Here is a 17,492-nt window from a genome sequence, read left to right on the forward strand (position 1 = left end):
GTGAGATGAGTGCAGCTGTGTAGTAGTTTGAACATTCTTTGGCATTGCCCGTCCCTGGGACTGGAATGAAATCTGACCTATCCCAGTCCTGTGGCCACTGCTGAATTTTCCAAATTTGCTGACATATTGAGTGTAGCACCTTCACAACATCATCTTTTAGGATCTGAAATAGCTCAACTAGTATTCCATCATCTCCACTAGCTTTGTTCGTAGTGATGCTTCCTAAGGCCCACTTGACTTCACATTCCAGGATGTCTGGCTCTAGGTGCAAGATAATACCATCATGATTACCTGGGTAGTGAAGATCTTTTTTGTATAGTGCTTCTGGGTTTTCTTGCCACCTCTTCTTAATATCTTCTGCTTCTGTTGAAGCCCAGAAAAATAAAGTCAGCCACTGTTTCCATTATTTCTCAATCTATTTGCCACGAAGTGATGGGACCAGATACCATGATCTTAGTTTTCTGAATGTTAAGCTTTAAGCCAAACTTTTCACTCTCCTCTTTTACTTTCATCACGAGGCTCTTTAGTTCCTCTTCACTTTCTACCATAAGGATAGAAGCATTTCTGTCCTTTATTGTGCCCATCTTTGCATGAACTGTTTCCTTGGTATCTCTAATTTTCTTGAAGAGATTTCTAGTCTTTTCCAATTTATTGTTTTCCTCTGTTTCCTTGCACTGATCACTGCATAAGGCTTTCTTATCTCTCCTTGCTACTCTTTGGAACTCTGCATTCAAATGGGTATATCCTTCCTTTTCTACTTTGCCTTTCACTTCTCTTCTTTTCTCCGCTATATATATATATATATATAGTGTGTGTATATATATGTGTGTGTGTGTGTGTGTGTGTGTGTATTTATATATATATATAGTAAGTCCTCCTCAGACAACCATTTTGCCTTTTCACATTTCCTTGGGGATGGTCTTGATCACTGCCTCCTGTACAATGTCAAAAACCTCTGTCCATAGTTCTTCAGGTACTCTGTCTATCATATCTAATTCCTTGAATCTATTTCTTATTTCCACTGTATAATCAAAAGGGATGTGATTTAGGATTTGATTTGATTCAGAAGGCTTACTGTTACCTATCACACTTTACATTCTATTTGGAACCTATTTTAAATACAGTATGACTCAGAAAGGGACTAGTAATTGTTTTTGCAATATGGAATTACTACCATACCAAATGATCTGTGGAAAAACTACTCTTGCCCTCACAGCAGTGGAGTGCTACCAGCATCGTTAAGTCAAGGATCCATGTTTATGGAACTGTTTCTAACTTCCATAATCAACTTTAATCTTCTTTTGTCTATCGCGCTCTATTTCTATTCTGCCTTGACTATTATGTCATTTTCAGTTCAGTTCAGTTGCTCAGTCGTGTCTGACTCTCTGCGACCCCATGAATCGCAGCAGGCCAGGCCTCCCTGTCCATCACCAACTCCCCGAGTTTACCCAAACTTACGTCCATTGAGTCGGTGATGCATCCAGCCATCTCATCCTCTGTCACCCCCTTCTCCTCCTGCCCCCAATCCCTCCCAGCATCAGGGTCTTTTCCAATGAGTCAACTCTTCGCATGAGATGGCCAAAGTATTGCAGCTTCAGCTTTAGCATCAGTCCTTCCAATGAATACCTAGGACTGATCTTTACGGTGGACTGGTTGGATCTCCTTGAAGTCCAAGGGACTCTCAAGTGTCTTCCCCAACACCATAGTTCAAAAGCATCAATTCTTCAGTGCTCAGCCTTCTTCACAGTCCAACTCTCACATCCATACATGACCACTGGAAAAACCATAGCCTTGGCCAGACGGACCTTTGTTGGCCAAGTAATGTCTCTGCTTTTTAATATACTATCTAGGGGGGGTCATAACTTTCCTTCCAAGGAGTAAGCGTCTTTTAATTTCATGGCTGCAATCACCATCTGCAGTGATTTTGGAGCCCCCGAAAATAAAGTCTGACACTGTTTCAACTGTCTCCCCATCTATTTCCCATGAGGTGATGGGACCAGATGCCATGATCTTAGTTTTCTGAATGTTGAGCTTTAAGCCAACTTTTTCACTCTCCTATTTCACTTTCATCAAGAGGCTCTTTAGTTTTTCTTCACTTTCTACCATAAGGGTGGTGTCATCTGCATATCTGAGGTTATTGATATTTCTCCCAGCACTCTTGATTCCAGCTTGTGCTTCTTCCAGCTCAGTGTTTCTCATGATGTACTCTGCATATAAGTCAAATAAGCAGGGTGACAATATACAGCCTTACTGTACTCCTTTTCCTATTTGGAACCAGTCTGTTGGTCCATGTCCAGTTCTGTTTGTTGCTTCCTGACCTGCATACAGGTTTCTCAAGAGGCAGGTCAGGTGGTCTGATATTCCCATCTCTTTCAGAATTTTCCACAGTTTATTGTGATTCACACAGTCACAGACTTTGTCATTTTAACAGGTCTTTATTATTAATGCAGAAAATCTAGATATGTTGGAAATGTTTTTATAAGTACTTGGAACATGTGAATTATTACTTCCTCAAAAACAGGAAAAAAGACAGGAGAGACAAAGAGTCTATTTTGAAACTCAGTTATTCCATTCTCTCAAAACCCCTAAAGTTACTATTAGGATTGTAAATGGTTCCAAAGTCAGTCCTTTTTATATTATAAAAGAAAGTCTATAGCAGTCATATCACAATTTAGGATTAAGCAATATACCACATGCCTTTAGTAAGCTTTGTTACAGTCAAAATTCTACTTCTCAAATTCTGTGGTTATATATACATTTAGTGCAAAAACAAGTATTTCAAAAAGAAGATTTCCTCTGGGAAATACAAAGACATCATATAAAGATGAGTTGTTATAATCCATAATCATCTTTTACATTAACTTAACCCTGTCATATACTTATCAAGTAATGAGCATTTTGAATCTACAGATTTATCACTGATGATTTTACATTCTTATCTTCACTCTACAGAGTTCATGAGTTACCATAAGTACATGAAAATTATTCACTGTAAGTCACACTTCTCTGTTTCAAAAATTTACAGTTCTTTGTTGTAAGTCTTATATTGGATTTCACCTACATTTGTTCGGACTAGCTAAAACGACTATATGTGTACAACTGCAAGGGATGATTTTAAAACATCCATTTTTCCATCTTCATAAGACAAAGTACAGTAAATTATTCTATTTGGTATAACTTACTTCTAAACACATCTCACTAAAAACTGTTTAAGTCCTGCTGCTAGCTTCTATAACCATTTATCTTCCCATTTGTAACTGACCATAAATAAGTTCATGAATCCAATGCCAGTAACAGTTTCGTTAAAAGAAAGGAAGAAAGGGAGGGAGGCAGAAAGGAAGCAAGAAAAGAGGGAGGAAAAAAAGAAAATCCTTTTTTGTTTGTTTGTTTAAGTACCGAATATGTTTTAAATTATTATAGTCTTGAACATGAAGCCTCCTTACAATACTAAATAAATGATTAAGAAAAACTAAATAAAAATGAACACATTTTATTTCCCGTGTCAACAAAATTTTAAAATTTAGATGATCTCTAAGATTTTTTCTACTTCTGAAGTTCAGATTTTTACGATGTGTGAAAAGGATTTTCAGGCAATTTACAGACCTTAAAACTGTCCCAATTCACAATCAATCTCAAATAGGATTCAAAATAAAAGATAAGTGAATTATGTTTAACATTCATCTTGAGATCTTTTTTAAGAGATATATTCTTAGGTAAGAAATATAGTTCATTTTAAAAAGTGTTGTAACATCTATAAATTATCCAGAAGTTTACACAGCAAACTTCAGAACATGAAAATATTAATTCACCAAAAAGCCAGGAAGTAAGATAAATATTATGCAGGCAAGTCATACAACTGAAAGCTGAATGTTTCTTCACCTTTGTGAAACCATAACAAATACTGGTCAATGTATATTTAACAACTCTGTAGTAAATATTCAGAATGACCTATAGGACATGATTGCAAACACTAGTTGTATACTCATTTATCTTTCTTTGAATTCTTATAGTACTTAAAAATTTAAAAAGGACAAAACCAAAAAAGTTTCCTATTGTTTACAGTTTATAAAAGCTTACATATTACTATCACAGTTAATCCTCAACACTGAAGAGGTATCATTATTCCTACTGAGGAACATGGATAATTTATAATCAAGTTAGCAAATATGCTGACTGAAGGGAACGATGGCCAAACTTGATTTGAATCTACGAAGGAAACCATGCTACTAATGAGATGAGAGTTTACTAACACTAAAATATTTAATGTGCTGGTCATTTATATGTGCTTACATACACACACAGAGGGAAAAGATCTGATGTAAGTCAACTTACCAGTGAAATGCATTGTAATAGAAGTAAACCAAACCAAGGCCATATAAAAATGCTGCATTCTGTTAAAAAAAAAATCATTTAAAAGCTTTTATGTTTACTGTTCATGTTATTAAGAAGAAATATAGAACATAAGATGCTCATCAGTTCTAAAAATTCTATCCTATATTATAAAATAATGAGAAGAAACAATGAATTCATGAACCAACAGGTAATGCAGAAGCCAAAAAACTTGGAAGAAATATTTTGATTCTTTTTATTAAGCTCAGAGTGAAAACAATTTTTTCAACTCCTAGAAACACCTGTGAAACCAGAAATTTGTTCCAAATAGTCATAGCAATCCACAGAATGAAGACAAAATTGAAGGAATCACATTTCCTGATTTAAAACTACACTACAATGCTGTACTAACAAACAACAACATGGTAATAGGTGCTATAAAAATAAGAGCACAGATACTGAAAGAACAAAGTAAGGAATACAGAATTAAATCCACATATTTTGGTCAACTAATTTTTCACAGGGGAGCAAAGAATACCTAGCTGCAAAGGGACAGGCTCTTTATCTCTTTAAAAATGATGTTACGGAAAATGGATAAACCCATGCAAACTACTAAAATTGGACTCTTTTCTTATACTTGGAGAAGGGAACAGCAATACACTCTAGTATTCTTGCTGTGGAATTCCATGGACAGAGGACCCTGGTGAGCTATGGTCCATGGCACTGCAGAGTTGGAAGTGGCTGAGAGGCTAACAAACACTACTCACAAAAGAGTAACTCAAAATGGATTAAGACTTAACACACAAAGGCTTATACTATAAACTTTCCTTGAAGAAAATACAGGGAAGAAGCTCCCTAACTTGGGTCCAATCAAATTCTTGTACACCGCACAGCAGCAAAATAAAAAATCAACAAATAGAACTAGATGAAACATAAAAACTTCTACCAAAAGAAACAATTAAAAACATAAAAAATTCTACAGATTGGAAGAAATTTTCCAAATGTTGAAACATTCAAGGTTCATGCAAAGAGCTTAAAATATAAAAATTACAAGAAACTGATGTTAACCCTTACAGATGCCTTTGAGAAGTTTAAGGATTCAGTTCAGGAAATAACTGCCAATGAAATGCAAACAGCAAGAGAAATAGAATCAGAAGTGGAGCCTGAAGAGGTACTGAATGATTCTAATTTATGAGAAAACTTTAACAGATGAGAGGTTGCTCTTTACAGATGAACAACGGAAACTCTTTCTTGAAATGGAATAAAGTCCTGATGAAAATGCTGTGAAGACTACTGAAATAATAAAAAAGGATTTAGAATATTACATAAACTTAGCTGTTAAAGCAGAAGCAGAGTCAGTCTAAGTAGCAAACTGACTACAATTTTGAAACTTCTAGTGTGGGTAAAACAATGCTATCAAATACCATTTGTACTACTGAAAAACTACTTTTGAAATTAGTCAGTCAATGTTGCAAACTTCACTGTGGAATTAAGAAACAGCCACACCAATCCTAATCTTCAGCAATCATCATACTGATCAGTTAGGAGACATCAACATCAAGAAAACACATTCCACCAACAAAAAGACTGTCAGTCACTGAAGGCGCTTATATCTTATTTTAACTTTTACTTGACTTTTACTTTTTGCTATGTTGTAGAATTTACTTGTTTCTAAGAATTTTGTTGACGTATACTTGATTTACAATATAAGCATTTTTAAATAAAGGTGTGTACTTTTTCTTAATTTATTTTTGACTGCACTAAGTCTCTTGCTACATGGGCTTTCTCCAGTTGTGGCCAGTCAGGGCTACTCCAGGTGTAGTAGGAGGGCTTCTATGGCTTCTTTTGATGCAGAACATGGGCTCTAGAGAGCAGGGGCCCAATAGTTTTGCACACAAGCTTAGCTGACCCTCCACATGTGGGATCTTCCTGGACCAGGGATCAAACGCATGTTCCCTGCATTGGTTCCCTGCAGACCTTTAATCACTGGACCTCCAGGGACATCCTTGTACATTTTTTTCCAAGACATTTACTGCACACTCAGTAAAACTATAGTACAGTGTAAATATAACTTTTTTTAAGGACACACATAAAAAACTAGTATCACTCACTTTACTGCAATATTCGATAGACAGTAGTCATTTGGTTTTTATCCTCATCCATCAGAGGGCAGACATAAAGAAAACCAGAATCACAGAAAACTAACCAAGCTCATCACTTGGATAACAGCCTTGTATAACTCAACAAAACTGAGTCATGCCGTGTAGGACCATCCATGATGGGCAAGTCACAGTGGAGATCTGACAAAACGTGCTCGACTGGAGAAGGGAATGGCAAACCACTTCAGCATTCTTGTCTTGTAAACTTCAGAATTAGTATGAAATGGCAAAAAGATATGACACTGAAAGATGAACTTTCCAGGTCAGTAGGTGCCCAATATACTCCTGGAGAAGAGTTGAAAAATAGCTTCAGAAGGAATGAAGAAGCTGAGCCAAAGCAAAAACAATGGCCAGTTGTGGATGTGCCTAATGGCGAAAGTAAAGTCCAATACTGTAAAGAACAACACTGCATAGGAACCTGGTATATTAGATCCATGAATCAAGGTAAATTGGAAATTGTCAAAACAGGAGATGGCAAGAGTGAACATCAACATTTTAGGAATCGGTGAACTAAAATGGACTGGAATGGGTGAATTTAATTCAGAAGGCCATTATGTCTAGTACTGTGAGCAATCACTTACAAGAAATGGAGCAGCCTTCATAGTAAATAAGAGTCCAAAATGCAGTACTTGGGTGCAGTCTCAAAGATGAAAGAATGCTCTCAGTTCATTTGTAAGACAAACCATCAATATCACAGTAATCTAAGTCTTTGCCCAACCACTGATGCCAAAGAAGCTGAAGTTGAACACTCCTATAAAGACCTACAAAACCTTCTAGAACTAACACCAAAAAAGATGTCCTTATCATCACAGGGGACTGGATGCAGAAGCAGGAATTCAAGAGATACTTGGGGTAACAGGCAAGTTTGGACTGGGAATACAAAATGAAGCAGGGAAAAAGCTAACAGAGTTTTGCCAAAAGAACACAGTCATAGCACACACCCTCTTTCAAGAACACAAGAGACAACTCTACACATGGACATCACCAGATGTTCAATACTGAAATCAGTTTGATTATATTCTTTGCAGCCAAAGATGCAGAAGTTCTATACAGTCAGAAAAAAAGGAAAACAAACTAGGAGCTGACTGTGGCTCATATCATGAACTCCTTATTGCAAAATTCAGACTTGAAAAAAAGTAGTGAAAACCACCAGGCCACTTAGGTATGACCTAAATCAAATCCCTTACAATTACACAGTGGAAGAGACAAATAGATTCAAAAGATTAGATAAGACAGATAGAGTACCTGAAGAACTATGGAGAGAGGGTCATAACACTGTACAGGAAGCAATGATCAAAACCATCCCCAAGAAAAAGAAATGCAAAAAGACAAAACAGTTGTCTGAAGAGCCCTTACAAGTAGCTGAGAATAGAAGAGAAATGAAAGGCAAAAGAGAAAAGGGCATATATATCTATCAAATGCAGAGTTCCAAAGAATAGCAAGGAGAGATAAAATGCGTTCCTCAGTGGTCAATGCGAAGAGATAGAGGAAAACAACAGAATGGGAAAAACTAGAGATCTCTTCAAGAAAATTGGAGATACCAAGGGAACATTTCAGGCAAAGATGGGCTCAACAAAGGAGAATACGGACCAAACAGAAGAAGAAGATAATAAGACAAGGTGGCAAGAATACCATAATGGTGTGATCACTCACCTGGAGCCAGACATCTTGGAATGTGAAGTCAAGTGGGCTTTAGGGAGCATCACTATGAACAAAGCTAGCAGAGATGATGGAATTCCAGTTGAGCTATTTCAAATTCTAAAGGATGATGCTCTGGAAGTGCTACACTCAATATGACAGCAAATCTGATAAACTTAGCAGTGGCCACAGGACTGGAAAAGGTCAGTTTTCATTCCAATCCCAAAGAAAGGCAATGCCAAAGAATGTTCAAACTACCACAATATTGCACTCATTTCACATGCTAGCAAAGGAATGCTCAAAATTCTCCAAGCTAGGCTTCTACAGTCTGTGAACTGAAAACTTCCAGATGTTCAAGCTGGACTTAGAAAAGGCAGAAGAACCAGAGATCCAAATGCCAACACTGGGTGGGATCACAGGGGAAAAAAAGAGAATTCCAGAAAAACACCGACTTCTGCTTTAACTAACTACACTGAAGCCTTTGACTATGTGGATCACAAGAAACTGTGGAAAATTTTTAAAGAGATGGGAATACCAGACCACCTTACCAGTCTCTTGAGAAACCTGTATGCAGGTTAAGAAGCCAGAGTTAGAACCAGACATGGAACAACGGACTGGTTCCAAATTGGGAAAGGAGTCTGTCAAGGGTATAAATTGTCACCCTGCTTATTCAACTTATATGTAGAGTACATCATGAGAAATTCCCAGCTGGATGAAGCACAAGCTGGAATCAAGACTGTGAAGAAAAATATCAATAACCTCAGATATGCGGATGACACCATCCTTATGCCAGAAATTGAAGAGGAAATAGAAGAGTGTCTTGATGAAGGCGAAAGAGGAGAGTGAAAAAGTTGGCTTGAAACAACATTCAAAAACTAAGACCATGGCATCTGGTCCCATCACTTCATGGCAAATAGACAGGAAACAAGGGAAACAGTGACAGACTACCTTTGGGCACCAAAATCACTGCAGATGGTAACTGCAGCCATGAAATTAAAAGACACTTGCTCCTTGGAAGAAAAACAATGACAGACCTAGACAGCATATTAAAAAGGAAAGACATTACTTCGCTGACAAAGCTAGTCAAAGCTACAGTTTTTCCCATAGTCTTATATGTATGTGAGAGTTGGACCATAAAGAAGGCTGAAATCCAAAGAACTAATGCTTTTGGACTATGATGCTGAAGAACTCTTCAAAGTCCCATGGACTGCAAGCAATCAAACCAGTCAATCCTAAAAGAAATCAGTGCTGAAAGCATCACCCTCAATGGTGAAAAATTGAAAGCATTTCCCCTGAAATCAGGAACAAGAGAAGGGTGCCCACTCTCACCACTACTCTTCAACATAGTTTTGGAAGTTTTGGCCACAGCAATCAGAGCAGAAAAAGAAGTAAAAGGAATCCAGACAGGAAAAGAAGAAGTGAAACTCTCGCTGTTTGCAGATGACATGATCCTCTACATAGAAAACCCTAAAGACTTTACCAGAAAATTATTAGAGCTAATCAGTGAATATAGTAAAGTTGCAGAATATAAAATTAACACACAGAAATCCCTTGCATTCCTATACACTAACAATGAAAAAACAGAAAGAGAAATTAAAGAAACAATACCATTCACCATTGCAACAAAAAGAATAAAATACTTAGGAGTACATCTACCTAAAGAAACAAAAGACCTATACATAGAAAACTATAAAACACTGATGAAAGAAACCAAAGAGGACACAAACAGATGGAGAAACATACCGTGTTCATGGATTGGAAGAATCAATATTGTCAAAATGGCTATTCTACCCAAAGCAATCTATAGATTCAATGCAATCCCTATCAAGCTACCAACGGTATTTTTCAAGAACTAGACCAAAGAATTTCACAATTTGTATGGAAATACAAAAAACCTCGAATAGCCAAAGTAATCTTGAGAAAGAAGAATGGAACTGGAGGAATCAACCTGCCTGACTTCAGACTCTACTACAAAGCCACAGTCATCAAGACAGTATGGTACTGGCACAAAGACAGAAATATAGATCAATTGAACAGAATAGAAAGCCCAGAGATAAATCCACGAACCTATGGACACCTTATCTTTGACAAAGGAGGCAAGGATATACAATGGAAAAAAGACAACCTCTTTAACAAGTGGTGCTGGGACAACTGGTCAACCACTTGTAAAAGAATGAAACTAGAACACTTTCTAACACCATACACAAAAATAAACTCAAAATGGATTAAAGATCTAAATGTAAGACCAGAAACTATAAAACTCCTAGAGGAGAACATAGGCAAAACACTCTCCGACATAAATCACAGCAAGATCCTCTATGACCCACCTCCCAGAATATTGGAAATAAAAGCAAAACGAAACAAATGGGACCTAATGAAACTTAAAAGCTTTTGCACTACAAAGGAAACTATAAGTAAGGTGAAAAGACAGCCCTCAGATTGGGAGAAAATAATAGCAAATGAAGAAACAGACAAAGGATTAATCTCAAAAATATACAAGCAACTCCTGAAGCTCAATTCCAGAAAAATAAATGACCCAATCAAAAAATGGGCCAAAGAACTAAACAGACATTTCTCCAAAGAAGACATACAGATGGCTAACAAACACATGAAAAGATGCTCAACATCACTCATTATCAGAGAAATGCAAATCAAAACCACAATGAGGTACCATTACACGCCAGTCAGGATGGCTGCTATCCAAAAGTCTACAAGCAATAAATGCTGGAGAGGGTGTGGAGAAAAGGGAACCCTCTTACACTGTTGGTGGGAATGCAAACTAGTACAGCCGCTATGGAGAACAGTGTGGAGATTCCTTAAAAAACTGGAAATAGAACTGCCATATGACCCAGCAATACCACTTCTGGGCATACACACTGAGGAAACCAGATCTGAAAGAGACACATGCCCCCCAATGTTCATCGCAGCACTGTTTATAATAGCCAGGACATGGAAGCAACCTAGATGCCCATCAGCAGACGAATGGATAAGGAAGCTGTGGTACATATACACCATGGAATATTACTCAGCCATTAAAAAGAATTCATTTGAATCAGTTCTAATGAGATGGATGAAACTGGAGCCCATTATACAGAGTGAAGTAAGCCAGAAAGATAAAGATCATTACAGCATACTAACACACATATATGGAATTTAGAAAGATGGTAATGATAACCCTATATGCAAAACAGAAAAAGAGACACAGATGTACAGAACAGACTTTTGACTCTGTGGGAGAAGGTGAGGGTGGGATGTTTCAAGAGAACAGCATGTATATTATCTATGGGAAACAGATCACCAGCCCAGGTGGGATGCATGAGACAAGTGCTCGGGCCTGGTGCACTGGGAAGACCCAGAGGAATCGGGTGGAGAGGAGGTGGGAGGGGGATCGGGATGGAGAACACATGTAACTCCATGGCTGATTCATGTCAATGTATGACAAAACCCACTGCAATGCTGTGAAGTAATTAGCCTCCAACTAATAAAAATAAATGAAAAAAAATAAAATTAAATTAGATTAAATTAAAAAAAAAAAAAAGAAATCAGTGCTGAATATTCATTGGAAGGACTGATGCTAAAACTGAAGTTCCAATACTTTGAGCACTCGATACAAAGGGGCAACTCATTAGAAAAGACCCTAAGGCTAGGAAAGTTGAGGGCAAGAGAAGGGGACAAGAGAGGAGATGGTTGGATGCATCACCGACTCAATGGACATGAGTTTTAGCAAGCTCTGGAAGATGGTGAACACAGGGAAGTCTGATGTACTGCAGTCCTAGGGGTCACAAGGAGTCGGTACGTCTGAGCAACTGAACAACAACAAAAGTGGTCTTGCTGAACCTCCAGTATCTCTGCAATATGCCTATTCTGTGTTAAAGTGTCTATTACAAACCCTAATTACACTTTCATATGATTTACTATCAACCAGTGGACAATATGTTTATGTAAAATTGGTCAACATTACAATGTGGCTGGGATTTCCCTAGCGGTCCAATGGTTGGCACTCGGCAATTTTACTGATGATGTCCTAGATTCAATTTCTGATGAGGGAGAACTAAGATCCTGCAAGTTCACATTGTGCAGCCAAAAAAAAAAAAAGTGGCTCAATGTCATCAAGGTAGGAAACTGCAATCCTACTGTTGCGGTCAAACATATATAAATCTACATGGGTTAATTTCGAGAGCGAAATCCAAAAACTGACTTCTAGGCACCGGGCAACTGAAAAAATAGCCATATTAAAATAGGTAGGAAAGGATAAGCTATACTCTCACCATAAGCGACTGTCTTCATCAAGCTCCTCTCTTAAAATCTTGAGATAAGCTTCCAACTCCTAGCTTCTCCCTGGGAAGCAAAAGCAAAGTGTTCGACCATATATCTTATGCCCTAGTTTTTAAGACTGACACCCAAAGGCTCACTTAGCTCTGAAAGCCAAGAAAATCTGACGACTACATATCCGTTAGCAGCTCTGCAAACAAGGAACCACCAGTATATGGGTATATAAGTACAAACTGAAGCAACTCTCAAGGTAAAATAAAGTATTAAATTAAGATGGCTGAGTAGAAGCACACGCGCCCATTCTTTCTTAGAATAACATTAGAATCACAACTATAGACTGAACAGCCATCAACAACAACAACAACTGATAATAATAACAACAATAACACTGGAACTCACAAAAAAAATAGCCTAAATATAGGGACTTCCTAGGTAATACAGTGGTTAGGAGTTGGCACTCCCACTAAAAAGGGCAAGGATCAATCACTGGTTGGGGAGGTAGAATTCCAAATGCTGCCTTCTGTGGCCAAAAGTAAATAAATAATAAACTTAGCTGGTTACTCTCCAAAATTTTTACAGAAATTCTCCCACTGGAATGAAAGTTTGGAGATCCATGTCAGGCTTTCCAGTCTGGTGGTCCAGGAATGGGAAGAGGATTCCTCAGAGAATTTGAATTTGAAAATCAGTGGGATTTTATCACCATATAGTCCAGCTGTTTTTAAACATGGCAGCTAATATATGATGATTACTTTGATCTAGTCTGTTTCACTGTTTCTGTTTCGTATTCAGTGCTCCCATTTCATTGAGTTTGTGTTTTCCAATTCCTCCACCTCTTTATGTTTTATCTCAAGTCTTTATCAAACACAGCTGAAAAGCTTTTGTATCCACATATATAGTGTGTATTATATATATATTTTAGAAATCTTTTTAGAAATGAATTTTTGCCTAAAAAAAAACTAGGACATTTTGACTCCACTTGTTTGACTTAATATGAACAGAACACTAAATTTCTCATTAAAAAAAAAAAACAGATATGCAACAAATAGTGAAACTTTAATGTATAGAACAGGGAACTATAATCAGTATCTTGTAATAACCTATAAAGGAAAATAATCTGAAAAATAATATATATGTGTATGTATAACTGAATCACCTTCCTGTGCACCTGAAAGATTGTTATGTCAACAATGCTTCAATTATATATACACAGAGAGAGAGTGAGAGAGAGAGAAAAGAAGGAAAAGTGGGATTTGACTGTAGGACTTCCACAAGACTAGAATAAACAGTGACTCTTGGAGGACAAGTACAAATTGCCTGGACCCAGGCAGAACCCAGGGGAAAAGAGCAGTGACCATCTAAGAAACTGGGCCACACCCATCTGCTAGTATTGGAGGGTCTCCTACAGAGGCAGAGGGCAGCTATGTCTCACTAGAGAATAAAGACACTTGGCAGCAACAGCTCTGCAAAGCACTCATTTTGTGAGTCCTCCTAAAGGCCTCCATTACCCCATCAAATAACCTGTAGGATCCAACGATGGATCACTTCAAGCCAAATAACCAACGAGGAGGGGACAGAGTCCCAGCCCCACCTATCAGCAGATAAGTGGATTAAAGTTACACCCAGCACAGCAATGATCACCAGAGTGAACTTAGAGTAATAATAGGATCTCAGAAAAAGCCTTGCGGCAAGGGTTGAGAAGGTGTAAGAAATGTTTAAAGAAATGAAAAAAACAGTAGCAGGAGTCAGAAGCAGAATAATTTAGGTAGAATACAAAAGTGATCTGGAAGACAATAGTTGAAATTGCTGCCATGAACAGAATAAAGAAAAAAGAATGGAAATAAATAACAATATTCTAAGAAACATGTAAGACAACATAGGAAGCACCAACATTCACATGATATGCGTTCCAGAACAAGAAGAAAAAGTGACCCAAGTCCAGGAAGTGCAGAGTCCCAGGCAGGATAAACCTAAGGATAAACACACCAAGACAAATAGTAATCAAATTACCCATGCTTAAAGACAAAGGAAAATATATTAAAATTAACAAGGAAAAAACAACAAATAACATACAAGGGAACTCCCACAGGTTATCGGTTGACTTCTCAGCCCAAACGGGAACGGCACAATATATTTAAAGTGATGAAAATGAAGAACCTACAACCAAGGATATTTTACCAAGCAAGACTTTCATCCAGATTTGATGGAAAAAATAAAAGTTTCACAGACAAACTACAGTACTACCAGACTAGCCTTAAAACCAATGTTAAAAAAAACTTCTGTAGGTCAAAGAGACCAGCAACTTACGGTAACTATATACATATGTGTACCACTTTACCAAAACCTTACACAAACAGCAAACCCCAAAACTACCATATTTACACAGACACACACACAGAAAAAGCAACATAAACACAAAAATAAAAATGGTTATCAAAAGGTAAGAGAACAAAAGAGGAAGGCAAGAAAAAGACCAACAGAAACAAAAAAGTAACAAAATGGTAATAGGAACATCCATGTCAATAATTATCTTAAATGTCATGTATTAAATCCTCCAGCCAAAACACAAACACTACCTGAATGGCTGCAGAAACAAAATCTCTATATACTCTGCCTTAAAGAAATCCACTACAGACTTAAGGACACATCAGACTGAAAATGAGATGGTGGGAGAAAATAGTCTATGCAAATGAAATCAAAAGAAAGCAGGAGCAGCAAAACTCATATCAGAGAAAAAAGAATTTAAAGAATGTTACAGGAGACAAAAAAGGACATTACGTAATTATTAAGGGATCTTCTCAATCCAAGAAGAAGATAGAACCACTGTAAATATATATGCACTGTAAATAATATATAATAAAATACAAATATAGAAGCACCTCAATATACAAGCTAAATATTAAAAGACAAAAAGGAAAAAAAATAACATGAGGAGTTTAACATCCACTTTCATCAATCAACAGATCACTGAGACAGAAAATAAATAAGGAAATACAATCCTGAAAAGACCCATTAGATAGACAGACATGATTATCATTTATACAGCATTCCATTCAAAATCCAACAGTATTTTCAAGTGCACATGGCACATTCTCCAGGATTGACCACATACTGGGACACAAAGCAATCTTTGATAAATTTAAGAAAAGCCAATTCCTATCAAACATCTTTTTCAACCACAACTCTTTAACATTAGAAATAAACTACATGAAAAAAAAATCTTAAAACAACAACAACAAAACACAACACATGTAGGCTACACCATATGATACTAAATAACAAATGGATTACTAAAAAATTTAAAAATTACTGAGGATAACTGAAAATGAAAGCACAAAAATCCAGGACTTCCCTTTAGATTAAAATGAAAATGAAATTAGAACATTCTTTAACACCATTCACAAAAACAACTCAAAACAGATTAAAGACCTAAATGTGAAACTGGATACTACAAAATTCTTACAGAAAAACACAGGCATAATGCTCTCTGTCAAAAATCACAGCAAACCGTTTTCAATCTGTCTCCCAGAGTAATGGAATTTAAAACAAAAACAAGCAAATGGAATAAAATTAAGTGCTTTTGTACAGGAAAAAACAAAATGAAAACATAACCCACAGAACAGGAGAAAATATTTGTAAACACTTGTGACTAACAAGGGACTGACCTCCAAAATTTAAAAACATCTCATGTCTTAATATCATCAAAACAAAAAACCCAATCAAAAAATGGGAAGATCTAAATAGACATTCTCCAAAGAAGATACACGGAAGACTAAGAAACACATGAAAACCCAATTAGTTACATCACTAACTACATTGTTGTTGTCATTCGGTTGCTAAGTTATGTCCAACTCTTTATGACCCCATAAATCGAACAATGCCAGGCTTCACTGTCTTTCACTATTTCCCAGAGTTTGCTCAACCTCAGGTCCATTGAGGCAGTGATGCCACTCAACCATCTCACCCTCTGTTGCCCCATTTTCCTCCGAAGGTCCACTTCGCTTTCTAAGGCCCAAGTGACTTCACACTGCAGGATGTCTGGCTCTAGATAAGTGACTACAACATCATGGTTATCCAGATCATTAAGACCTTTTTGTACACTTCTGCCTATTCTTGCCACATATTCTTAATTTCTTCTGCTTCTGTTAGGTTCTTGCCATTTCTGTCATTAGAAAAATGCAAATAAATCAAAAGTACAAGGAGATACCACTTCACATTAGTCAAATGGACAGCAATCAAAAATAACAAATGCTGAAGAGTATGTGGAAAAAATGGAATCCTTCTACCCTACCGGTGGGAATGTTAATTGGTAAAGCCACTATGGGGAGCAGTATGGCAGTTCCTTAAAAAACTAAAAATAGAGCCACCATATGACCCTGCAATCCCACTCCTGGGAGTTTATCCTGAGAAAAACATGATCCAAAGGATACATGCACCCTAATGTTGCACTGTTCACAATACTCAAAAAATGAAAACAACCTAAATGTCCACCAACAGAGGAATGTATAAAGGAGATGTGGCATAAATATCAGCCATAAGAAAGAATGAACTAATGCCATTTGCAGCAACATAGATGGACCTAGAGAGTGTCACATTAGTCAAATGGAAAGTGAGTGAAGAAGTCAAACAGAACACTCAGACAGAAAAAGGAATACCATATAATATGGGAATTCGGGGGGCAGGAGGGGAATGATACACATGAACTTATTTACAAGACACAGTCTCATCGACAGAGAATGAACTTATGGCTATCATGAGGGAGGGATGGGGAGTTTGGAATTGACATGGACACACTGCTGCATTTAAAACGGACAGGATTTAAGCCTGAGCACCACTTGCGACTAAGTCCACATGCCACAGTTAGAGATATAAACAATATAAGAATGATTCCACATACCCCAACTAAGAGCCAAGGCAGTCCACTTAATTAATAAATTAAAAATAAATGAATCAATAAAACTAGTTACTTTTTTTAGTTGGTATAAGGAAAAAATAAAAGGAATAACCAACAAGGTCCTACTGTACAGAACACGGAACACCACTCAATATTTAATAACAACCTAAATGGGAAAAAATCTGAAAAAGAATGGATAAAGG

At 37.0% G+C, this 17,492-nt stretch overlaps 1 protein-coding gene across 8 annotated transcripts in view; it reads right to left on the minus strand.

Moving 5' to 3' along the window:
- LOC122434312 (lysine-specific demethylase 6A-like) overlaps positions 1–17,492 on the minus strand; it is a 168,111-nt gene that overhangs the window by 90,667 nt on the left and 59,952 nt on the right. For 7 of the 8 annotated variants that reach the window (XM_043457497.1, XM_043457503.1, XM_043457502.1 and 4 more), the window contains exon 5: positions 4,333–4,391. The exons of the other annotated variant lie outside the window; for it this stretch is intronic. In XM_043457497.1, the coding sequence (XP_043313432.1) occupies positions 4,333–4,391 (59 nt within the window). The remainder of the gene's footprint in view (positions 1–4,332; positions 4,392–17,492) is intronic. 8 annotated transcript variants of the gene reach the window in all.

This window comes from Cervus canadensis, chromosome X (assembly GCF_019320065.1).
Source record: "Cervus canadensis isolate Bull #8, Minnesota chromosome X, ASM1932006v1, whole genome shotgun sequence".
NCBI lineage: Eukaryota > Metazoa > Chordata > Mammalia > Artiodactyla > Cervidae > Cervus > Cervus canadensis.